Raw genomic sequence first — 26,360 nt, forward strand, 5'->3', positions numbered from 1 at the left:
AAAGGCTATTGCAGAATGTCATTCTTCCGATGGTTCAAAACCTTCCCCCAGCTTCCAATCTAAATTTATTCATGACCAATTTATATCTATTTCATCTTGTTCCAGCATTATCCTTTAGGTTAAATAATTCTTCTCCCTCCCTGATATTTACTCCTTGATGTATCTATAAAGCATCATTATCTCTCGCCTCTAGTCTTGTTTCACTAGGCTAAACAAACAAAGCTCTTTTTATCTCTTTTTGTAAGATAGATCTACTGTTCCTGAACTCATCTTTGAAATCTTTCTCTGTACACCTTCTAATTTCAGGGTTTTTTTGAACAGAGGTGACAGGAACTGCAGTATGTGAAACGAGGCCTTACCAATACTGCGTATGGTATTTCCCAGTCTCTACTAGCCAGCCTCATGCACCCTAGAATCAGACGAGCTTTTAATCACTGTATTGCACTGACAACTCCTGGTCACCTGGCACTGGAATAGAAGCAGAGGTTGTCTACATGGGTAGCACATTATTTTGGTGTGATTTGCTGGAATGTCAAAGGATACATATGTCAGGAAGATGGAAGTTCTACTTTCTTCTGTGACAGATCTGTTTTAGGCAGATGTCCTGGTTTTGTTAAAAACAAGTTTCTCTTTTAGTGAATTTGCCTGTCAGCTAAAGCCTTCATATTAGCTGCATTTTTCTGGAGAACCAGACACATGTTTTGGTAAACCTAGCAATGGAATGCAAGCCTATTGATAAGCACGGATGGACATCTCACAAGAGGAGCAACGAGAAACAGGTGACCAAGAAACTGAGCAACTGTGTATAACATTCCATTCATGTGAATACTTCATATAAAAGTGGGAGATCACGAGGATCTCGTCCCTTTTTCCCTTTGCCTTTCGCTTTTCCATTCTGCTTATGGCCGACATTAGGAGAGGACCTTGCGAGTCGTCCCTGCGAACTGAGGCCCAGTGAGAGACTGAATCCAGCTCCGGTTGGCTATGGAGTCTAATCCAGGACTTCGGGTGCCGGCTCTGCAGTTGCTGAGACTTTCAAGATTGGTTTTGTATATTTTGTATTATTTTCTCTATTCTTATTAGTAGCATTAGTAAAACATTGTTAATTTTTCCAGCTCTCTTCTCTCTGTCCTTCTTTCCCTCCCGATCGCCTGTCCTGAGTGGGAAAAGGGGGGAGGGAGGGGCACAAGGGGGAAGTGGGTGGGAGAGAGGAGGTTGACAATACATCTGCCAGGGTTTTATTGTCACCCTGCAATCTAAACCCTTGACAGCAGAGCAGTGCCCAACAGAAATATTTTAGGGAAAATTTGCAGAGTGAAAATTTCCATTCTCCCTTCACATGAATACAACACATGTCTAAATTGTAGGCCTAACTCCTAAGAGGACCTAGTAAGCAAACTCAAAGACACAAAGCTATTTTGGACCCAGCTTTGCTGAAATGTGGGATTTTCTGACTTGTTTTGTTTTAATTAAACTAACTTTAGAGAAAGATGAAAAGCAAAGATTTGCAAGTCTGAAGCCAGTGGAAATAAAACAGTCACAGAAGTCCTAATCTCCAGGGGCCTTGTCTTGACTTCAGGAGGGGCTGAGCTTACTCTGCACCTCTCTGGATTAGGGCCTGCAGAAAGCAAACAATCTTTCCTGCCAAGGACAGTGTCTTTATGGGCTCTTTTGTGCCAAGCGCAGAATGCAACAGAAGCTTAAACTACTTGTAAACAAGCAAAATGCAAGAAAAGTGTCTGATCATTTGTTGAGGGTAGTAACAGAAATTATCATATAGGAAAGAAGGTTTCTATTTTATTTGTTTATATATATTTTAAGTTTATAAAGTGATCAGAAAAGGATACACTGAAATGGTGCAATTCAACACGTGATTAAAATATAGCTATTTCTTGTTGGATTTTCTCATTTTCTTGCTTGAATGTTCATCCAACTATGTACTATAGGCAAGCCGAATACTGAATGTGGTGGTTAAAAAATGTTCAAGAACCTCTCAGCACTTCTACTGAATGGTGTGAGCATTCTGCATGGCCAGAGCCTGCACTGGCTTGTGAAAATAAACTTCTTCACACTGTTTGTACTGAAGTTTGATGCAGGTAATGACAACACAGAATCAGATCCCTTCTGTATGCTAAAAGTTTGGAAAAGGCAAAATAGCTCTCATACTTCATGAGGCTATACACAGGAGAGCAGCTGCTCTAACTGTTGTGCCAGTTCAGAGTTGGACACTTTTCTGTTCAAACATTGCACTTGTTTAGAAATGCAGATTTAGGTCAGTCAAAATCTGATTATGAACTGATGTTGATATTAAATTTGTTAGTAACAGACATTTCTGAGTGAAGGCTAAAATTGTTTGTTTGCTATTTCCCAAAGGGGAATGTTTCATTAAAACATTTACACCTAAATTTTTAAATAGAAGGACAAACTAATACAACCTAAAAACAACCTTCCATTTTATTTGATTGAAAATGATTGATGGGAGGAAATGGAGGAGTGTGTATTTCATGCTGGAAAACTATTCTCCTTTCTTTGCCTGTTTGTTTCAGGTCTGAACAAATCAAACCACTTTCTGATATTTTGGTTTGGCTACTGCCCTTGTTCCTCAGGACCGCCAATAAGACTCAGAAGACCTGCAGAACAGTCTACTGTGATTGTACTTACTTGCTTCCAAAGTTGATGTCTGAGGTTTTGAGAGGAAGCGACAATTTCCTTTTTAATAGACCTTGATGCATTTTTGTGACATTATTTTGTTTCATCACCCTTTGAATCCATTTAAGCCTTTTGGTATACAGAAAGCAATCTGGAGAAAGCGCTACCTGCATTCAAAAAGCCACTAGACAAATTTATGGAGAAAAAAACCACGCTCCATTCTTGCTGTCCCAGTGGACAAAATGTAACTGAGAACCAGACCCAGTGTCACTCCCAACCTTAGTCTCCCATGACTTCTCACATCTTTGCAAAGTGTGATATGAATTAATACTTGTAACAGTCTCTCAACTATATACCATGCATATAAAAGTGATCCCAGCTCATTTTCAAGACAGAGAATTAAGATTCAGTAAGACTAAATGACTGACCCATTGTTCATTAACAATTCATTTGTGAAGTGTAAATGATTAATTGCAAGCTCCTGTCTTCCTTTCACCTGGCCAGAATGTTTCTTTCATATTCTAGGGAATAGACCATCAACAAACCTCTCCATCAGAAATCTGTAATCCTTTGCTGGTGGTTTGCTTGGCAGGCTCTATGGATACTCCGGGACATTGTCCAAGAAGGGCCCAAAGAAATTAATTGTCTTCTAGCCTGTTTTGAAATATAGGTCAGCCTTTCACAACTGTGCTAAAGCAAAGACAACCTTAATCACCTAGCACAGCCAGTAAAACCTAGAAAAGGTGGAGATATTCAGGCTCTCTCATTGAGCATTTTCCAAGGCAAAATAACATTCTGACTGCCCTGGAGGGGGCATTAACTTAAAAAAAAAATAATAATCACAGAAACCAACTATCTCGAAGTCAATAAACTCATTGATTTGTCTAGGACGTTTTTTTCTACCCTCTCCTACTCTTTCAACCTCTTTCTTCCTAGCTGCCCTTCAATTCCCAAATTGTGAAGCCATTTTTAAAAAAACCTAGAAACTGAACTAGAAATGTTAACTGACTCGATCAGAGAAAAACTGTGTTAACACAGAGTTTATAAACTCCAGGTTCTCTTTCCAACATTCGAATAACCAAATCAGCCCCTCTCTGGAATGATTAAATCATCATATGGGGATCATGCAGACAGCTCTGCTGTTGATGTGGTTCTGATAAAACTTGCTCTTTAATCCGAAATGAGACTTCTAATTCTCCTGGCCCCAGTGTGCTGCCTTTGCAGGGAAGCAAAGTCACCCCATTGGGACAGAGTATTCCTCCTCTAAGTTCTTACAGGGCTGTTTGGCAGTAGCCCAGAGATGTTATGTAGTGGCTTTTTCACCTGTGTGTACATGAATGTACATCTGCTTGGCTTATTTGTAGAGCATTTCACAGCCAATTTGCTTCTTAGAACCCATTCTTCATCGAATTAGGGAAATAGCGAGTTAATTTTTAACCTCCTCCCACTGAGAGATTTAGTAAGTCTTTATCTCCTTGATGCAAATTCACAGCACCAGTGTCAGAAAAGATGATCATCAGCACTTATTTCCTGGATGACTTCAGAAATATCAAGACAAACTGTACTTATTTAAGGGTACATTTCTCAGTCCTCTCAGGCTTTTCTGCTGTCTTAACATCAGCACCCATTTAACCACTCTATAAGCTTTCAGTATTTTTCCTAACTTAGTATAAGCAAATATTGATCGTGACTAAGATAGTAATTGAGTTCATTCATGATAATAGATGGTCTATTGGCTGCACCCGTTAAAGCTTTTTTAAAAGCAAGAAACAACTTTAATTGCGTGGAGAGACATGAGATGATATTGCAGCAGATTGGAACCTATTAATAACAGTAAATTCAAGGTTTACCCTAGCTTGTTTATGCTTGTTAGTATTAAGGCTTCACATGGAATAGAGAGATGACTAAAAGGGGCATCCCAGACAGAATAGTAGCCTGATTATGCAGCTTTTATAAAACAACCTCTTTAATCAGTAAGAACTGTCCTCATAAAGAACTACAGAACTTTCTTGAGAAGAATCTGTTCTCAATTGTTTTTTCCTCCATTACCTGAAAGATCTGGAAATTTGTTATTTGTTTTATGTTTTTGTTTGCCATAGGAACAGAGGACCAGAAGGGATCACCAAATTCCTATAAGTTAGTGCAGAGGAAGTTTGTACACAGTTTATGAAGTTCTAGTGTCTGTGACTACTTGAAAACCCAAAGCAGTTGCAAATATGTCTCTGTGTCTCCATGAATGATTTGAGGGGCTTTTGTAAGCCCAGACCTTCAAGCTATTAACAAAAAGCTTCTTCAGACTAATAATAGTGGCTGACAGATGTATCTCAGTACCTCTCAAATTTCAGTAAACTGTCACCTTGGTACACAGGCAGAGAGATCATTTTTGTAAATATCCAAGCAGAAATAACTTGCCAAAAAGACAGGATTAGTAATCTAAGGATGAGGGTAGCATACCTCTTTCATATATTTTTCCAGAACCGCGTAGTCTTTCTTCAGTCCTCAGCATCATCAGTGCTTCAAGGAAAAGAGCTGCTGAGCTTCCTCAGCTTTGTCCTGGAGTTCTGTGGCCCTTTTGGCACAGCTCCTCCTTTTTACATCCCAAAGTACTTGTGAAACAGTACCAGATTAGAATGGTGGGATTTCATAGCCATGCTGCACCAAAAGAAATGATGAAACAGATCTCTGGTTTCTTCAACCTGTTATCTACACTGGATATTATCCAAAATCAACTACTTCATTAAAATTGGCAGACATGTGAAGAGGACTCTTGAGAACAGTTTCCATTGCACTCTGCAATATACAGAACTTCCTATTTTTGTGGATTTACAATGAAATGAAATATTATATTTATTACAGGGTCATTCCATTTTTTTTTTTAATAAAAAGCCCGTCCTGTGTTTGGCAGCATGCCTGAACCTGACATCAGCAACATCTGGGAGTGCAGAGTAACACCTCTCAGATGCTGAGCAACAGTCTCAGTGAAGCTAATGGGAAAAGCGTTTGTTCATCGCCTATGAAAATTAGGCCCCTGGCCAACGTTTTTCCATTTCAAGTTAGACACTACCATTACTAGTGAGTATCAAAAACATGTTCCAGATACATCTGCAACAGCATTACATTTTTCATATATGAAAATCTTCTGCAATAAAGTATAACTGTCCCTTTTATCCAACCTGAAAAGTTCAGAGCAAAGGCAAATGGATATTTGACAGATTTGTCACACAGAAAGGTAATATCCCCACCACTCTCTTTGGGAATTCCTGACACTCGTCCCGCTCCCCACAACAGCTGAGGGTGACCTTACAGCCATTGGACAGTCACTGAGTTTTGGGGAAATATTATTTTAGGAAATTAATGAGAAAAAGCAACCCCTAAGTGCAGTCGGTTCATCTTCATTAAGCAGTTTGCTGATTCTGCTGTCAGCCCTAAATATCAGCTTATCAGTGGACTGAGAAGTCCACTCCCTAAAGCCTCCTTGCATATGCACTTACTGTTCATTATTTCTCTTGCAATGCTTGACTCAGCATTAAATTAGCCTCACAGACAGAAGGTGAATAGCTGTGACTATTTTTTGCTTTGAAATGGGAAAAATCATGCTTCTGTGATAACACAACAAACATCAAACAAAATGATTGCATGTATACACCTGCCTGAATTTAAAGTCACAGTACACCTCTCAGGAAAGGTCATTTTCACTCCATTTGCAGTAAGATAAGATGTGACCTATGATCCTAACATAATAATCCGAAGAGCCTCAGTGAACTTCTTCCATTTCCACAGGATGAAATTTAAGAGTGTTGTTGCCTATAAGGCATTCAGAAATTGTTTCAAAAGCCACTTATGTGCTAAGCCACAAGCCTAGAAAGCAAACTTGAAATATTTTATTCACAGTTTTTGGGAGAGGGAGTATGTCTGTGTACTAAGGAGGCAGTCTGGCTGAGGTTCTGAAACAGCAAAACCACAAATGCTTGCGTTTTATGTGAAATGCAGTCCAGTGTAACTTGGCTACAGAGTCTGGTGTTCAAGTAGAAAGGTCCCAGACAGGTGATGCAAAAAGTCCGTGTATCAGCAGGAGCCTTGAAAGCCATAGAGCATGACAACCCAGGCAAAATTCAGGAGAATGTCAGGCACATGAAGTTTGGAGAGGAGAGAGGAAGGCAGTATAACCCCTGTGAGAGGAGGACTAGCTGAGGGAGAAGGAATATAGCTACACAAGAGGGAAAAGCCGTGACCTCAAGAGGATTCCTGAGCACCCCAAAAGCTGAAGAACCTACCACAGTGGTAAGGGAATGGAGGTAGAGAGATGCACACAATATTTTATTATTTCCTTGCATACATCGGTGCTTAAACTAAAAAGTGATTGTGCTTCTAAATCTTTTCATAAGCATGTCCGTAGGTTTTAACCAGATGCTTAACCAAAAGCCTGAAGAAGTGAATTGTAAATCCAGAGCACCTACAAGGAAAATCCTGTAAGCTACAAAGGGATTAGGATGAGACCTGGGGACTCAGATAAACTGAGCTACAAGTTGCTCTTCCTCTGCAAGGTTCAGAGACAGACAACCTGTGTCCAAAACTTCATTGGTTCTGCAGTCTATTCAGATAAATGAATTTGGGAGAAGGCAAGACCCAACTAGGAGCTGCCTAATGAGCACCTGGGCAGCAAGAGCTCTTGCCAGTATGAAAGCAAGCCACATCAAGAGCTTTTCCGAGAGGCCTTCTTTCTGAGACTTGGGTTTGTATCAGCCAGCACGGGATCACACTAGGTGTATTACACTATGCTGAAATGTTTTTGACTTCTTGCTATAGCTCTTTTGAATTAATGTGGTCAACTGAGTCCTCTTGGAGAAACTGCTTCCCAGACAGAGAGTTCCTCTACAAGATTCTTCAGTATCTGTGAAATGGGAATGTTGTAGGTAGCTTGACTGCTTTTGAAATTTCAACCATCACTTCAAATGCCATAAAATTGGCCTTTTCCCTCTTGTGAGCACAATTCACTTGAGGGCACTGAAGCAAGGCAAGTTCATATTTGTGCCTGTATATTGCTTGTTCAGGTGATGAGGGAAGAAACCACGCTTCATTGGTGATGTGTTTGATCCTATGTGGTATGAAAAGCACAACACGGACTGCACAAACATGATGTTTAGCAGCTTTTATGCTTATGCTTTATAACCTCTCTTGCACACACCAGCATCCAAAGGGACATAAATTCTGGTTCAGATTTAAAAGCAGATCCCTGCATTTATGCAAGGTGGGGCAATCAGAATTACAGGAAAGGCAATGCTGTCAAATGCCCTCGTGCTATTTTCCATAGCGCTAAAAGTAAGATGACACCAGATCTCTCTCTCTCTTTGTTTAGAAATGAGAATGGCACTCTCCCCTATTATAAACACAGTAATTCATCTTACTCAGTTTTTTCCCAAAATGTGCTTTATAGGGTGTTTTTTTCCCATTTTATAGCCTGACACATTTTCAGCATTGATTTGTTTGTTTTTCTTAATGGGCAAAACTGTGGTACTGATGCACCCTGGTGCTGGGCGATATTAACAATCAGTGGTTCGTGGCTGACACCTGAAAGTGCGGGCATTAAGTGATGGATTAAACTTGTCATTCAAAAGCTCCATCCTGCTTTTATCTGTGGCATGTTCTGTCCTTGATAAAAATTCTCACCAAATAAGAAAAAATGCTTTGAGTAGTCAACAAGAAAAGAGGAGAGATGAATCTGGATGAAAGTGAGAAAATATTTCATACAAGTGATGACTCATCTATTTTTATTTTCTGAGTGTAATTCCAGGGATGTGTAGAAAGCTGTGAGTAGGGGATACCCAATGAAAAAGAAGCAGCTTGGCTGGAATTGAGTACCAAATTTGCAATCAGGCTCTTAATTAGAACACAAACACTGTCAAATAGTAACATTATCACCTATAATTGGTCCAACTGAAAGAACCACTAATTGTGACATTAGCAGCCAGAATGCTTTCAGGCAGGATCTCTGTTAAAATGCAAACACACTAATTGACACGATGAGGAAGATGGAAAAAAAAGAAGGTAATAAAAGAGGCTATTATGCTTTATCTTGGCAAATGGAAGGCTACTTTAGAAACACTCAGCAGCCAAAGAAAGGGCAGGTAGCTTAAGCAAAGCAGTGAATGAAATAATGAGCGTTGTTGATTCACTGCCTTTGTCTCAGGGAGCCAGAGCGATTACAAAGTGATGAGCAAGAGCCAGAATCTACTTTCTGCCTCATTAGTGTAAATTCAAAGTAGCTTCTTTGAAGCCAGTACGGTTGAGATTTACAGGCTTTCAGATCGGGACCCTCAATTACAAGCCCCGGATCAAAGCTTGGTTCTTCCTGGGACTCTAGGCAGCAAGGCAGAGAGTAAGGAAACCAACCCAGGCCTTTCATAAATCGGATGCAAGTCGATCAGAATTATTCTGCCCAACTCAAGTGAGAAAAGATCTACTGAAGTAAAGGTTGGGCTGTCAACTGGATCCCATTGGTCTAGCACACCTGCCAGGCAATTCAGCTCAGAAGGCTTCAGAAGCAAGACCACACCAGGTAAAGGAACTATGACTACTTCTCCATGAAGCATACTATCTTCTTAAACAGTTCCAAACACAATGTATATCACCATATTTCATTTGCCAGTTCCCTCTGAATTCTTTGTGCTGAGCTAACATGTCTAGATACATAAAATTCTATCTGGGACATGTCCCCATCCTCATCTCTCTCTTTGAAATATTTGTTGTGTACAGACAGTCTGCTTTGAGGCTTTGCGACTGCACCTTGCATCTAACATATCCCTAGAGTACAGATAACTGATGACTTGGATTGGGAACTCAGGGAGAAAACATAGATGGTGTCTCCCTCTGTTCTGTATACCACCAGAAGTGCCTATACTCAGAAGCAGCTATTTCTTCCCCAAATCTAACTGAAGAGCACTGTTCTTACATACTATGTCTTTGCTGATAACTTGGCTTAGTTCCTCAACAATATTTCTCTCCTTTTGCTTTGCTGACACTCTAATGCTCCTGTCGAAATTGCTGTCTCCACGTTTGGCTGTGAGTGGAGCCTTCCCAAGGCAGTGTTGCCGAAGGAGCTGATGCTGTTGACATTCTCAGCTAAGTATAAGCAGAAATGTTAAAACAAAGCAATTTCTGATGCTTGCTCAGTCTGTTATATAACCATCTTCCACTCATGGTACTCCAGTTTCCAATAGTCTCCTGACTGATTTTGAGGCCGTGTGGTATTGCTCAGCTCTATTATGCTAGTAATATTTCCCATGAAGTTCTGGCAAAGGTTTGCTAGAATTTGAATACATGAAATGTACTGGGCCTTTTCCAACACCTACACAGTTGCAATTAGAGCCTCAACAGGTAATACAGTTTTCCTGGCATAAATTTCTTAACGTTTTATGAGCAGAATTTGCCTTTCAGGGGTGTCACTCCCTCAGTTCTTGCACACCACTAAGCTGCCACTGAAGTCCTCTGTCTGGTGTGTTTTCTTTCACTTTTTTGCTAGTGCTGAAATGTTGACCTATCAATGTGACTTTTTTCCTCCATTGTAAAGATTAGTAGTGTATTTAACCCCCCCTCCCTCATCCTTTGAGACTTGCTTGGTTTTCCTCTGCTTTTCAAAATGAATTGCCAGTGCCAGAGTCAATTCATTAGCTAAATTAAAAACCTGGGAAGCATATTGTACAGATCTGCTGATCCTAACCTATCATGGAGTTGAACAAAGTATTTCCTTACCTGGCCTTCATTAGTGGCTGTATTGGCCAGGCTTCTCTTACTTCCCAAATGTCCAAACCACTCTTTCTGTTAAAGACCAATTAAAAAAGGAGATAAAAAGGCAGGCCAGCAACTCAACCGTTGGAGATCCCTCATTGATTTCCTTGCCTCTCTTCCCACACTAATGGGTCCATTTTCACTTTTTCAATGTATTAACAGCTGTTCCTATTTCATTTAAAGCCTATTAATAAAGACACCTCTTAATCTCAGTTTTCAGTTCTAAACTTCTTGTGTTTTGTGGGAACAAAACAAGGTAATACAGTGGGAAAAGTACACATCAACATACTTTGATGTACTACCTAATTTCCTTGGGGCTGCTAAATAACAGTCTGTTACCTGCCATGACAGTCTCAGAACACTCCTTTTTTATTTTTCCCCAAGCACAGGCAGATCGTTTCATTGAGTGCCGTGTGTGGTTCAGGAATGGAGGGCTGCATCACCACCCAAATGCAGGCAAAGACCACACTGACTTTGTCTTGTCCGCAGGCATCTCAGGGCTTTTTCCATATTGTTCCCAAGGGAGCATCCCCTAAGACAGGTGGCAGAGTCACTTGGGTCTGTACAGCGCCCACACCAGCGACACTGACCAGAAACAAATGCCTTTACTCCAGGGTCAGGCACATCACAAAACCTTTTCCTGCTCAACAGCTTTTTTGGCAAATGTAGTAGAGAAGGCAGAGGCTGAGGAGATAGAGTGGCTGATTCAGCTTTAAGAGATAGCACCCACGAATATGAATGGGGAGCGTGGGAGAAGGCTGCAGTGTGCCACCACACACTTTTGATCTTATTCTGAGGAAAGATCAGAAAGGGAAATTTCTAGATGTGCTAGCCTGACTGGGGCCAACTTTGACTTCACACTTAAGATGAAGGTTAGTAAGGTGCCTGTATAATTTCCAGGATAAAGAGTAAACTTGAGAAGATATGGGTCTATTTTAGCAAGATGCTGGGCATAAAGGAATTAACTAAATTGTTCTGTTCCTGGTAGCCGAGTTGAAAATCTGAACTGTGTTCTGGGTCTACCCAGTTACAGTCAATGGGAGACTTACCACTCACCAAAACGATCTCAGCATTAGGCTTGAAATGACCGAATTCCAGGGGGAAATACTGAGAACTGAAGAAATCCCACAGCGTCAGCTTCATTTGTTGGAAATCCGATCTGTGCAAGCAGGAAAACAGCCCACAATAAACTGTTTGTAGAGATTTTTAGAGTACTTCCTGTGCCCACCATATTGTTTTCTGCAATAATTGTCTTTCTGCTCACTAACATGTGGTATGCAGGTGGAGCATGATGGTAGACCAAAATAATCTGGTGAAGAGGGCAGGTTTGAGGACATAGGTCTCAGTCCAAGGTATTACTGAAACTTGAAAGCGAAGGGTTAGGGTTCACATATTGGGTAAGTGAATCTAACGGATTGTGAAATAAGAAGAGCGGGGGAAAGTGAGGGTACGTCCAAAGTCCATCAGCATCAGCTGAGGAAAAACCACCACCTTGGATGGGCTTTAAATGACCACACTTGTATAAGGGTGAATGCGGCACAAGAGTGCTTTTTTTGGCTATTAATGAAATTATATGACTAATCCTCTGGCGATTGCCCTGAAGTTCTGTCCTCAACTCTCCTGTACAGAAAAGATCTTGGTTCCCTTTTCTAGCGTCATGCCTGCAATTACACTCTTCAGCACTACAATTATGGAGGCATTACACTGTGGTTCTGCTCCACAATATCTGTATATTAACATTAATTTGATATAAGCAGAAGAATAACCACATGACAGAATAATTGCACTCTAATGATTATATAGTTAAAGTACCTGGATTATAAAAATATACATGCATTAAGTATCAAACTAAAGGGATAATAATAAGTCATTAATTCATATAGGCAACTTCCAGAAATATGAATGAGTTATGATTAGCTATCCTAAGGCACAGCACTAATATAATTACAGTAATTATATTGTATTTATTAAAGGTTAAAAAAAGGAAATTGTCGCATGAACCTTTCTTAAGGCTGTTGTATTCATTCTGAAATGGAAGAATTTTGTTCAGTTTTTTAGAATGACTTATGCTCAGTGCTCTGAGATTTCTCCCCCCGCTACTGATCACCTTTTATTTTTTCACCTACAGAGGAAAGACGTCCAGGGTTGTTTTGGGAACGTCAGCCTTTAAGGAGGTAAGGAAGGAAGCCAAGAAGGAAAGGAAGGGAAGGAGAGAAGGGAAGGATGAGAGAAAAAGGAAGAATGGGAAGGAAAGGAGAAAACCGAACAGCTCTGTCCATCACTGCCTGCACAGAGAAGCAGAGGAGAGAGAGAAGAGGCAGGGGGAGGGACCTCAGAGCCCCTCACCACACGCGGCGGACGGCCGGGCTGGGGGCTGCTGCCCGTCCGCGACCCCGCCGGGCCATGTGGAGGGGCGGCTCCAGCCCTGCCCTTCCCAGGGCGCTGGGCCTCCCCCTGCGGATCGCGATCGTGCGTCCCCCAGCCCCGTGCCAGGGGACAGTGGGTCTCCCATCCCCGTACCCGGGGTCCGCGCTTCCCCAGCGCCCGGACCGCACCTCCCCCAGCCCGGGGCCGGCGCTCCCGCAGCCCGGGCGGCGGGGCTCCCGGGGGCAGCCGGGCCATTTTTTTTCTCAATGAACGCGCCCCCCCGCCCGCCCCGCCCCCGGTCTATTTGCATAATGACGGCTGCCGGGGCCGGCATTGGCTGCTGGCGGGCGGGCTCGGGCGTGATGTCAGCGCTCGCCGGGTAATGCCTGCGTTGTGGCGGGTAGTTGGAGCCGGCAAAGCCCGCGCAGCGCCGGCTCCGGGCGGACCGGTCCGGCGGCGGCCCCGCGCTCCCCAGGCGGACCAGCCTCCGCAGCTCCCGGCCCGCCAGCCCCGCGGGCGCAGGACGGGGCGCGGCGCCCCCCGGGGTGCTGCCGGCCGCCGCGGGCGGGTCATGGCGGGGGGCAGGCTGCCCGTCCGCCTCCTGGCCGCTGCCTGCTTCGCCTTGAGCTTGACCCCGGCGGCGGCCGGGCCGCGGGAGGGCCCCGGACTCTCGCGGCTGCAGAGGAGGAGCCTGGCGGTGGACTTCGTGGTGCCCTCGCTGTTTCGCACCTACGTGCGGGAGCTGGTGTTGGGGCCGCCGGGGCGCGCCGCGGCGCGGTGCCGCCTGCGGCTGGACTGCGCGCCTCTGCTTCGCGCCGCCCGCGGGGGGCTGCCGCGGGCCGCGCCGCCCGCCCCCCCCGGCGGGCCCTCCGCGGCCGGGCGGCGGCTGCGGCGCGCCAAGCAGCTGGTGCTGGAGGTGGGCGAGGGCAGCCTGCGGGACGGCTGCGCCGGCGAGCCGCCGCCGGGGTCCGGCGGGGCGCAGCTGGAGTTCAACCTCACCGAGCTCTTCACCTGGTGGCTCCGCGCCGGCGATGGGCGGCTGCGGGTGCGGCTGATGCCCGAACGCCGCGGCGCCCTCCCGGGCAGCGAGCGCGGGCTGTCGGCGGCCATCCGCGCCGCCCGCCCCCGCCTCCTCTTCCACGTCTCCGCGGCAGGTGAGCCGTGCGTTGCATGCCGCGCACCGCGCCGGGCAGCGGCCCGAGCCCGCTCCCGCCGAGCCCTCCGCGGGCGCGGAGTCCCGGCAGTGCAGTGTGCCCTTTCCACCGGGACACACGGCCGGCACCTCCGCGCCGTAGCCCCGGCCGCTGCCAGACCCCCGGGTACGGGAAGCGCAGCTTCCCCGAGCAGCGGTGGCTTCCCCTACCAGCTTGTTCTTAAGGGCTACGCTTTACCAGTGCAAAATGTGTCGATAAGAGGGGCTTTCCTGGGGCCAGGAGGACTATCATGAAAGGGCTGAGGGATTTTTACGAAATGCCAAGAGTTCGTTTGTGCCAGCCGCAAGCAACACCCAAAGGTTAAAGTGTTATTAGTCTAAGACAGCAAGATCAGGTTCTTTGAAACTTAAAAGATATGATGTTAAAAAGGGGAGCTTCCTCAAAGTGCTGCAAGCGATTCCAAGGTTATGTGCAGGCAGCCTTCAGGGAACGGCACATTTCTACAGCTGGGGCTGACCACCAAATTTGTACGTTAATGCTATGGGCTATCGGTATTGATATTATTACTCTTCTTGAAATTTATAAGGTAATGGCTGACAGAAAAACCTGTAAGAGGCAGGTTTTCTTCTGAGCTTCTTGTATCTGAAACAGCTAATTTCTGTCCTTTTTAAAACCACAGAAAATCGTTAGCAAAGTGCCCTGTATCAGCTATAGTAAGGCAAGAAGTTGTACATCTGAGGAGGCTCATGTAGCACTGGTACTTCTGTGAAAAGAGAAACTGGCTTAAAATGTTCGTTCTGCATGGCAGTGATTTGTAGTCAGGGTATGGGGCAGCTCTGTTACCTGAAATCAAGGTTCTGCTTTGGGCCAGTGATCAAGAGAGGCTGCCATTGTACATTTAACACAAGCTCTGATTAAGGCTCTCCCACTAAAAATGTATAATACCTAGAGGACTGCAGGGCCAAATAATTTGTCACAGTGAGTTAAGTTAGGTAGCTTTTATGAAGCTGTGTAGAAGTTGATAGTGTGTCCCTGAGTAGCCACCTACTTAATGGACCACAGAATATACTTAAGTAAATTCACAAGAGGTGAGACAAGTCAGTGCTTGTCTTGAATACAAAGTTGGAGCAACTCATTTTTTGATGCTCATCTGAAAAGCTGTTCCAGCAGTCTGAATAACCACAGACTAAACCCAGCTCATTCCTTGCTGCCTGAAACAAAAACTAAAGCAGGCTGGGTGTGAGTCAGTCTTAGGCTTGTGGCTGAAGTGAGGTACCTGGGCGAGCTCTTCCTGTGCCAGTTCTGGCAGGGAGAACGCAGAGGTCCTGTCCACCACAAGGTGGCTAGGTGAGGCCAACACACCCGACCTTCCAGCAGGTCTTGCTTTGATACATTGCAGTAAAAAACAAAACAACCATCAAAACCCACTTCCTCATTTTTCTGATTGGGGATTTTTTTGTGAGTAGCATTGATTTTGCTTTAGAGAACTCCCTGTTTGGCAGTGAAGATACAGCAGTAGCTTGTAATGCCATCTTGATGCCAGTGCTTATAGCAATAAGGGAGCTGGAGGGCATGCATTTGTCTTCTTTGAGGATTAAGATGTATTTTTATAACCTGGGTGAAGGGTATACCTGTGAACTAACAAGTGTTCTGATCATCTGAATGTAACACAGATGGAGCTTTAACCAAAGTTAGTGAAACGCACAGGCTCTGGATGTTGTGTGTTGTCTCACAGCTCAGAAGAAATGCATGTTTTTCCAGCTAGATAAGTAGTAGTTAGCTATGCCCCTGTAAAATCATGTTGGAGACAAGGCTCTGCTGTTCTCACTGCAACACAGCTGTGCAAAGTCAATCATAGGAGATGCAGAAAAAGGGGAAGGAATATGGACCGAATTTACCGATGTCCCAGTAATAATTTTAGTAGCTGTTCATAATCCTCTGTAACAATCCTAGTCTTCTTGAATTCTACACCAAGGTTGCTAACCTTTGGAAGTTTTGTCACTATACAATTGCATCTCTGCTTTTTCAGCAATGACACCTTAGTGTAGTTATACTGTTACGTGGCTTTGCACTGGATTTTTAACATGGGTTTGTTTAAAAACATATAAAAAATACATTATTTCTGCTTTGAGAAGGTGCTGCCTACATGAACCCCACGTGTCACTGCTGTGCTGAAACTTGTGCCTTGTAGCGCAGCTGACAACAGGATGCGCTGACACAGTGATAACAGCATCCACCAGCCCATAAGTGTGCAGATCCCAGCAGTTATTAACACCGTTGCAGCTAATGTGTATGAGGCTTAACTAAAGCCCTTCCTAAGGCAATTGAGCCTTTTCTTCATTGGCTAAGCTCATTGGAAATGGATTTCAAACAACACAATCCTCCCATCAACAATGTAAAGCTGCTTCACTTATGTTGATGTATTTAGCTTTGGTGTTTTTTTTCCTCTGCTGGAGATGCCCAGGATTGCAGTATTTCCTAGGAAAAGATATAATTACTATATAGATTTAACATTCCAACTATTTTGGCCAAATTATCGTCTGTGTGAATGGAGAATGAATTCAATTTTAGGATGAGAAAAAAATTGCAAGGAGATGAATTCCCATTTACCTTATGGGTGACAACAGAGTCATGTAAATAATGCGTTATTTTCTTTAATTGTTGTACTTTCCAATACCTTTTATCTTTTTAACAGCATGTTTGCACAAAGTATAAAGGAATTTGTCTCAGTGTGTTACTGAATAATTAGTAAAGGATGTATTTTCTGGACTGTTGTTGTTTAACAAACACACCATGAAGTTCACAGGAATTTCTACAGGGTTCTCCTGCAAATACTCTCAATGCCAGATTTCTCTCACACGCTCAACCTTGTGGGAATAGTGCATCCTGCAGGAAGAGGTTTCCATTTAGAGAGGATGTGGTCCTCAGTCCATATACCATTTCTGTGTCAGCTTGGCTTTTTCAAAATTGGATATGAGAGGTTTTTCCTCTTGGAAATATTGGCTTCTTCTCCTTTTCCCAGTGCTTCTCTGGGACAAAAAAAAAATCAAATTCATTTCAATCATTTATCTGGAAAAACACACAACAAGAAATGCAGACGAATGGAGGAGTGAGCTTGGAGAGGATTGCAGTGCTGCTGATTCCCATATTTTAGGTGAACCTCCTAACTAACAGGTTGCTGCTGACTTTGCTCTCATTGTTTTTGGTTTTGTCTAGAAATTGCACCTTACTGCCAAGGAAACCTTTCCCAAAAGAGCTTAAACCCAGTACATTGCCATGGGAAACTGGACATCTAGTGAACATCTCAGTCAGAGGAGTCCTGGCCAGTTTCAGTTCTGTCTTACAGGATTTGCTATCTATCGAAACGCAGTGGGTCTCTGTCGCAGTGTAGTCTCTGAACACGTTATTGAGCTTACTTGGCAAAAAAATCCTAAATTCTCTCTATATAGAGACTGTCAGTTAAAGAACTGTCTGAGCATCAGCACTGACCATGCTTTGCATGATGGATCCTCTGCTGCTGGGCTAAAATTACTCCCAGGGCTCTTGAGATCAGATAGGGTAGCACGTGTGCGGCCTTTTTGGCAAATCCACCCCATGGATAATGGATTTGGGTTAGGCTGAGGTTAGTGCTCTACATTCACATGAGCTCTATAGTGATCCAGAGCCCTTGCACCCTGACCCTGCATTGGGGTTTGGATTTTTTTCGTGTTAATGTCACAGGTAACCAATCCACTCACTGCAGGGCACCTGAGCCACAAATGTTGCTAAATAGGTTTCTTGTGAGTTTACTCAGGAAGTTTAATAAGCTGAAATGGCCATAAAATAACTTCCTATGAGAACTAATTGCTTCTAACATATGTAAAGGTGGGAAGAGTATGTTAAAAAGGGGCATACAGGGATGAAAATGAGTCATTCCTCCCTCTAAAGGTCAATGCACTTTCATTCATGAAATAGATTTAACATTCCAATTATATTTTTTAAATAGCAATGCCTAGCTTTTCATCCTCTGGCTAGGCGAAATATTACACCTGCACTGTGGCCTTCATCTAAAATTTTATTAACTAGCTACATGTATTCTCTCTGAAACTGCCTGCATTCACTACATACTGATGCTGTTATAATGCTGAGGCAATTAGGATTTACATCTTTAGGGCAGTGCTACCATGCACATGAACTCATTTGCAGGAGGAACCCTTTGCCTAGAGATTAGAAAGAACTTTAGTTGAAAATGTGGTTTTGAAAGTGGACATTTTGCAAATGAAAATCAGAGCTCCAAGCTGAACTCTTGACTGTAGTGAAGTCTGCAGAATTCTTTCTGCATATTTTAGAGGTACCAGTGTTTAATCAAGGTCTCTTAGATATGATTTTCTTTTGCTATATTTTGGGTTTTTTTCTGCTTTTAAAGCACAGGGCTTGGAGCTGTGCCACAGTGACCAGAAAACTGGTAGAAGACATCAGGCACTTTCCAGTTGTTCTCTGTTTTTCTCTCATTCTCAACTGTATGCAATATCTGAGATCTGATCTTCTGATAAATTGGTGGCGAAGCTTGGTGAATAAGGCTGAAGCATTGCATTCAGGTTTCTGAAAGGTTTTCATTGTAGTGCAAGTGGTTTTGCTCTTTTCTGCTGGGGTTTTGTGCTTTGCCTCGCCTATCAGGCCAGCTTTGCCAGTCCAAAGCTTAAGGATGGGCCTGAGTTGCACTTGAGTTTACTCTAGACATGAACTGGCACAAATTGAGGTTCTTCCTTTTCTGGCCGGGGGTTGTCACAGCTGCCAGTGCAGTGCAGGCTGATCAGCAGCTGCCGAATCACACCGAATCCTAAGTGTGCTTGGAAGCATCTTTCCAGTCCTTCTTGCCTCGAGTATAAGGTCTGTAGCACCGCCCTCTAGACCTCCAGTCACTGGTGCTCTTCAGAAATGTGGATGCAGTCAGCCCACAGTGCCTCTTCTTTAACTGTAAATGCCTCTTGAAGAGGAAACCAATTGCCTGGTGATGGGTTCGCCTGGCTTCATGGGCAGCACGATCCTCGGTCCTGCTGCTGTCCCGCCTGTTCCTATTGAAATCACTTTCCTGCTCCATCAGCACCGAGAAAACTCAGCATATGGATCACCTGTCTGATGGTGCCTTGCTTGCTATTTACATGCTGAGCACGAAAATTTGGGGCTGTGCAAATTTGTTGCCAATTATTTGGCAGATAATGTTAGAAGTGGTGCTCAGTCTTTGAGTGGTTCATGAAAAATACGCCGTGATCGCTGTTCCCATGGTTTTGGTCGGACCAGAGTTATGCGGTGTTGCTGATCTTCGATGGGAGTCAGGATTATGCACAATGTATTTATGATTTCCAGGTCTGTTTTCTGCAAATTTTGTTTATTTTTGGGCTCATTGTTCTTATGAATGTTCTATTTATAAGAACAACAAACACCAAAAGTGGCGTAAATATCAGTTCATTGTGTTTATTTTTTTATTTGAGTGAACATTTATGGCACATTTAAAAAAAAGATGTTTTCTCTAAACTTGCTGTGCTTTTATTTCCCCATCCTTAAAAACAGGGAATAAATACCTGCAGCAAAGAAGTGCGCTGGGAGACTTAAGTGCTTTATTATACAAATGCAAAGACATTCTTCAAAATCTAAGGCAGTTTTGCAGTGTCTGATTGAGTTGTATCTTGAAGTAATCTGGTCATTTGGTTCACTGCACATCTCACATAAACATTACATGATAGGAAATAAAATCCGCGTTTGTGACGGTATTTGTAAATTAGCCATAAAAAGTAGAAAAAGTGGATGGAGATCGGTAGTATTTAGCACTTACAAAATTCTCAAATAAATGAGCCTCATCACAGTAAAGAACATATCATTTTTTCAACATATCAGTGCCACCTCATTTGGGGTGATGGGGCTTTTGGGGTCCAGGTTGTGATTTTCTTCCCAAGTGGCAGCTGATTCTGCGCTGTGCCTGGACATTTCCTGTCTTTAATTCTCATACCAAAGCACCACTTGGGCTGCCCAGAACCAGAATACTGAGACTGGGACATCTACTTTTTCTGGCACAGGTGATTTACCTAAGAGCAAACAGCAATTCAGGTTGCAGACTTCCTAAATCTCTTTCTATCCACTGAGTCACAGCATCTGTTTCCTGAGAAGCCTCTTCTGAGCTCAGCGGGGCTGCCAAGACCACAGTGCTGAGCTGAGAAAGGCCCTTTATGAAATGTGCCACATTTGTCTTGCTTCTCTAATTCAGAAAAATTTGGTTGGAGAAAAATGTCATGGAAGCATAAATGCAGATTTGATAAGTCTGACCTTTCTTTTCTTGCGAACAATAAATGTCAAAAAGCTTAAAATGACAAGCTGGAATGGCTGGAGGTTATTTATGTGTTTAAATATTTAGGCAAGAAACACATTTTGAGACTAAAGTCTAATTTACATGAGTATTTTGATTTATGGCTGAGGTGGCTGAGTGTCTTCATGGTTGTCACTGTCCTGCTTAGCATGGCTACTCAGAAATTCCCTGTGACAGCACAGATAAGACTTAGATATCTCTACTTTCAGAAGCTATAAACTATGTCAGCTGTAGCGAAGGAGAATCATCTTCACTTGTTAGTTGTGTAAGATCTATGACATGTGGCTGGAACGTTTGAGCTGTATCTATTACAAGGAGCTCGTGGCTGGCTGCAGACTATAGAGAAGTTTCTAACAACAGGCGTTTTAAGGAAAATGGTAAACTATTGCACAAAGATGGAATTGAGCATGGAGAAACAGGTACCAAATGTGAAATGATCCTCATGGTTTGAAAACAGCATATCCGTTAATCTTTTGCACTTATTTTTCCCTTTGCCAAAGAACTTCAGTAGGAAGGTGCAAGGGTAGCTGCGGAAATCGAGTTCTGCTTTGACTTCCAACTTAATAATCTTGCAGTTTTGGGTCTGTTGCCAGTGACTATGGCACAGAGCGAGCAGGGAGGAGGAGAGAACCAGCTGAGGAGCTGGGCTCAGAGAAGGGGTTGCGTATGCACAGCCCTACCATTGACATGTCCTGGGACACCAAATACTTCATGGCAGATACTTCCTTTGCAAAGCAAGTGTAGGTTTGACTGCTTTTGAACTCCTTTGGTAGAAGGTGCTATTGTTTGTGGATTTTACTTTCTAAGAACCTCAATGAAGACAATAAGGAGCAGTCTGAACTCTCAGGTTTTTAAGGGCAATGCTAAAACAGCCTACCATATTGATTTATTCTCATCTCTGCAATGTTAATTGTAGGACAGCTTTTTCATTCACTTCAGTGACAGCGATCTTCTCCAACTTAAATATAGCATCAGTTTTGTTTGATGCTACGAGAGATTAAGTTTTGTTTTGTTTTAATTACAAGCTCTGCCTTTGATTATTAAAGCACCACCTGTCTTGAAGCCAAATGATCAAGCTTAGATTTGCAGTTTGAATACTTTCTGAGGTTTTGGCCAGTGTGACTGGTATCCCCACAAAATGTGAGGGAGCGTGAGTGAGGCTGTGGTTCCTGTGCCCATGGCCAGCTGGCCAGGGTGCATTTAGCAGCTGCAGCTGGGCACCATCTCCATTTGTGGTGAGGAGCTGCAGGTGTTGGCTGGTGGGGGCTGCTGAGCAAATGGAGCACTGGCTGTCCTGGGAATGGAAAACGTTGTGGAGATCGTGGGAGAAGTTTTGTTCTTTATGGTTTCCCACTTAAGGTAGCAGAAATTAACAGAGAGCGGGGATTTGAGAGTGTTTAAAACTTCCATTGCTTGCTTGTTTCTTTGTGGATTACAGATGGCGAAGTGGAGGTACAAGGCAGGAGGCTTTCACCTACATGGTTCTAGAAATGTGGGGCATCCCCTTTATAACTTGTCTCTAGCAACTCTTCATCTCAGCTTGCAAATCTCAAATGTCTTTCAGTGGTAGTGCAATGTTTACATTGAGGCAGAAGATCTACCTTTCCTCCCAAACAAGGGTATATGCCGAATTCATTTTGAACTGGGATTTCTCCTGTAGCAGTGCACTGTGAAGAAAGAGGTGTGAGTTCTTTCTGCAGGCTTTTCCCCACTTTCTTGCTGACAAGCAATTCTCTCTGGTCTCATATCTTACAAAACGTTGTGATGAAATAGAACTGTGATTCTATGTCCATGTTACAAGCTGGGCAAAGGGAGAAAAGATGGTTCTGTGTGAGGTGAAGAGCAGAGAAGGTTTGGTGGTGCGTATTGGGGAAGAAGCGGGATAGTGCAATGGTGAGGGTGGGAGTACAGTGTGAGATGGCTGTGTGTGGATTCTTGTGCTACGTATTTCTTGAGGTCTGTTAGGAAGAGCTAATACTAGTCTAAGTGTATAATGAATTATGTGCATCAGTAGGCGTATCAGAAGTGGTGTTTCTCCATATGTCATACTCTTTCTAGGACTTTTGTGTTGCTGAAGATTTCTTTCCAGCTCAGTTTTGAAAGTCTGCGTGGTTCTTTTGAATGCAGTCACTGTAGTGCCTGTGATATGTGTCTGAATATCTTTGACTCCACCTATCAGAAATCTGTGGTGATCCTTCAGAGCTCTGCAAGTTGCAGCAGACCTCTAATTACAGCCTGTACATTGGCATTCCTCTGTTGTTTCTACTGGCCCGTTAAATGGCAGGCTATCTCAGATGAGTCGGAATGTCTGGGCTTTTTACAACCTCTTTCATGTTAAATTCTCAAAGTACTTTAAGCCTTATCACCCTGGTGACAATGCTAAGCATTATTATATCTTTTTTTTACAGAGAGATCATAGAAGCCAGGGATGGAAAAAGCATTATTTGATTAAGTTAGACTGCGAGTGCTGAATACCATTTTCTCCTATAGCATATACTAAATAGTGATATCTCTCTCTGCTTCAGCCAAAAGGCCAAGAAAGAGCAAGGAATTAGAGTTGAGAGGCTCAGTAACTCACTGGAAATACTGCAGCAGAACCACTTTTGAGTCTTCTCTGCTCCATGATGTGTTTGCAACACTTGTCTTTCAAATAAATCTGGTTTTGTCACATTCCACGTTTTTTACAGTATTGTTTGCTTTTTATTTTTGGGAGCATCTGTGATGTGCTGAGCCTCTCCTTATCTTCAGATATCACCCTGTGGCCTTTCTGTTTGTAGGATAGCGTATGTCAGCATTGGAGAGCATAGTGCAATGGTTATTTCTGAGGGGCATTTCATTATTGATGCTAATTAAACTTGAAACTAATGAGAAAGGATTACTTTTCAGGGCTGGAGAGGAAGCCAGAATAGTTATTATAGCTTAATTATTCTTCTAAAAGACTCAGTTTAAGTAACAATTCATTTTGTCAATTTTTTTTCTTACGTTGTCCAAGAGCCTTGTTTGAAGAGGATTCGAAATATAATTGCTGCACTGACCTCATCTAGCTCTCAATCAGTAATCTCCTTCCATCAGCAAAAGGTTAATAAAATCTTTAAGGAAAGGAATTCTGCACCTTATCTATGTGTAGACAATTCAGAATAGGTCTCCCTGCAAGAATTTCCTATTACCCTTCTGCCTTATTTCCTTGGCATACTTTTTACATTTCAAAAATGTCGTATTCCGTAAAGCTTCCAAATTTAATGTTTATTTTGCAAAACAGGTGCATTACAGTGGCAGAGAGTGAATCTAGTGCGGGCTGGCTTGAGAGCTGGCACTTAAGCCTCCCTTTGTTTTTAAAGGTCTCGACCCTGTGGTCAGCCTTCAAAATCTCTCCTCACTTGATAGGGCACTGAGGTGTCCATGTGGTGATTAGTATTTGCTGAGTAACCAAGGAAAGGAGGAGACGGGGCTTGTTTTACGTAAGAGTAAAGTTCTCACTGGGAAGCACGATGGCTTTTGGGGAGGAGGACACACACTGGTTTCCTTTGCTCCCTCCCAGCTCTCACACTGTCATTTTCTTCCTCTTGGCAGAGGTGAGTAATGGCTTCAGAGTGTTGCAATAGTGTACTACAAAAAGGTAAAGGGAGAGCTGGACTAGTGAGTGTGGAAAGCTGAATAACGTGTTTGTGGACAGGGAGGATATAAATCTTTATTAGCTGTAAATGTTAGGGCAGCTTACATGCTCTATTATCCGGTTGCCTTCTGTTAGGGCACCTACTTTGCAGATACAGAGCTCTTGCATTAGCATGAGGGCTGTGAAGGCAAATGTCCATTTTTGAAGGCAATGCTGTGAGCAGCAAGGGCTCACATGGATGGTGGGAGGCTGCAGCTTAGGAAAGGCCCTCAGTGCTGGGATGCTTTACCTACTAAGTTCACGTGACAATCTGAGGTGTCTTAAGGCCAGCATTCACCAGTCCTGAGTTCAAGAAGAGAGTTACATCCCCCATCTGGGCAGTGGCGTCAAGTTCAAAGATAAAATGTCCTCTGAGAAATCACTCTTGCCATAGGACTCTGCTTAGGCCAGCTCATAGGAATTCGGACAATACTTGAGGTGTTGAGTCCCTTCTGCGGTTTTAAAAAAAACCCTTTTAAAGTTTTAAATCACACAAAGACTGATCAGACACCTAATGTTTCCTTCTCTCCCTTGCCAGCCTACTGTCCTTTATCTCCTGAAACAAAGCAGCATTAACTTTTAAGATCTGATCCAATAACATTTTACGGATAATAATTATGACTGATATTAAGCCTTCAGCAACCAGTCTGTATAGAGAATTAATGTATTGAGGTTTATTGCTAGTGTAACGTATCTTTTTACATCGGTTGTAAAGCAGTATTAACTATACTGATAAGAGGGAAAAGAAATATCCATGAGCTACTTGTCTCTGCTGCTCTGCAGGGTGTTCCTGTGCTTGCCACTTCATGTTGTTCACACGGTAGGAGTTTGTTGGTGAAGAGTTTTTGTTTACAGAGTCTGTTTGCGCAACTGCAGGGTTGTGATGAATGAATGAATGAGTGAATGAATGAGCTGCAGCAATCCTGTGCTGGGAAAAGGAATCCATTAGTGGATAGACCCTGGAGAGCAATTGATCATCCTTTCCCTTTTAATAAGTGTGTGAATTCAAACTTTTCAGACATGCTATTTAGAGACGAGCTCCACAACTTCTTCTGAGGCTTATCCCAGTAATGAAAGTTTTTGAATGCATGAAACTTCTTTAGTCAATCTCTATTAGTGATTTTTTTTTTCTCCAGAAGTTTCGCAGGTTCCCTGATCTGTTTGGAACATAGTTGTATGTATACATGTCATGGTCATGGAAATGGTCCATGAATCAAACTGAAGACCAGGTTGAGCAGAAGAAAGCTCTGGTCATTCCGAAGTCCTGAAGTGCTGTGTGCAATGGTCTAATATAAATTGTATTATAATATGAGAAATAAAACTCATCTTAGTTTCCCTACAGGGTCAGCACGAGAAGTTCTATTGTATTGGCACTGAAAAAGTCACCTGAAGGACTCAGGACTGGGTCCTTGATCAGCTGAACCTTGAGATGTTCATGCATCATTAACTGTAACTGTACTATGCAGTTACCTTTTTTGCCTTGCTCCTCCTCATAACTTTCTGCATAAGGAAATCTACCTCCCTGGCAAGTTCAAATAAGATGCTGTCTGCTTGTGTCCTTTTTGCCTTTTTGATGGGAAAGCTGAAGGGAATTCTAAAGTGTTCTGGGAGCTACATGGAGGCCTTGCTTTGACATCTCTAAATATGTGAGTAATGGGGTGCTTAGAACTGATTTTACATGTGATGGATGCTCAACAATAAGAAATCACAAATTGTGGGCAGCAGAGCTTGGAGAGGAGAGCTGCTCAACAAGATTAATGGGAAGGGAGACCTTTAGTGTAATGAAAGACACAGATCAGGCTTGAAAACAGACAATGACACACTAGATCGACCCTTCAGGAGTTGGACAGTTGAGTTTCCTCTGCAGGCGGCAATGTCGTGTGTCCACAGAGCCCCCTCCTAGGTGGGACACAGAACAGCTGTGAGACAAATGCACTGTTATTCTCACGTCACCCACAAGTGAGTACACTGCTACACCAAGGGACTGGATTGTCTAAGGGTTATCTGTGAACCAGGTCACAGGGATGTTGACGGAAACTTGGAAATTTCCTTTTGTTCTAAGAAACGCAGGGCAGTGAGAAAAGCAGGATGAGGCTGCAGCAGAACGTGGCTCGGTCTGAGAACTGAAGGGCTGATTTTACAACTGATACACATTTAAGTATTTCACGGAGCACTTGGTGTGAGGTTAAGGCTGAAGTCAGTGAGATCCTCCTTGAACCTCATGTAGACAGATTTTCCTATGCAAGTGAAACATAATTAAAACAAAACAAAGAAACCCACGAACCCAACACGACCTAGGTCCCGTTTCAATTATACAGTTAATAAAAGTTTAAAGGTGTATTTTATTACTAGTAGACATATCATTTTTATAAGACAGCAAATAGTTGAGTATTTTTATTGGAAATAATAATAA

At 43.1% G+C, this 26,360-nt stretch overlaps 1 protein-coding gene across 1 annotated transcript in view; it reads left to right on the forward strand.

The window, feature by feature from the left end:
- Positions 1–13,855: 13,855 nt before the first annotated feature.
- The window catches only part of ALK (ALK receptor tyrosine kinase), a gene marked incomplete at both ends in the record, with an annotated part of 342,274 nt that continues 329,769 nt past the window's right edge, over positions 13,856–26,360 (forward strand). Inside the window, one exon of the mRNA XM_080340946.1 lies at positions 13,856–13,962. Coding sequence (XP_080197072.1) covers positions 13,856–13,962 — 107 coding nt within the window. The remainder of the gene's footprint in view (positions 13,963–26,360) is intronic.

Source organism: Nesoenas mayeri (assembly GCF_963082525.1).
Source record: "Nesoenas mayeri genome assembly, chromosome: 3".
NCBI lineage: Eukaryota > Metazoa > Chordata > Aves > Columbiformes > Columbidae > Nesoenas > Nesoenas mayeri.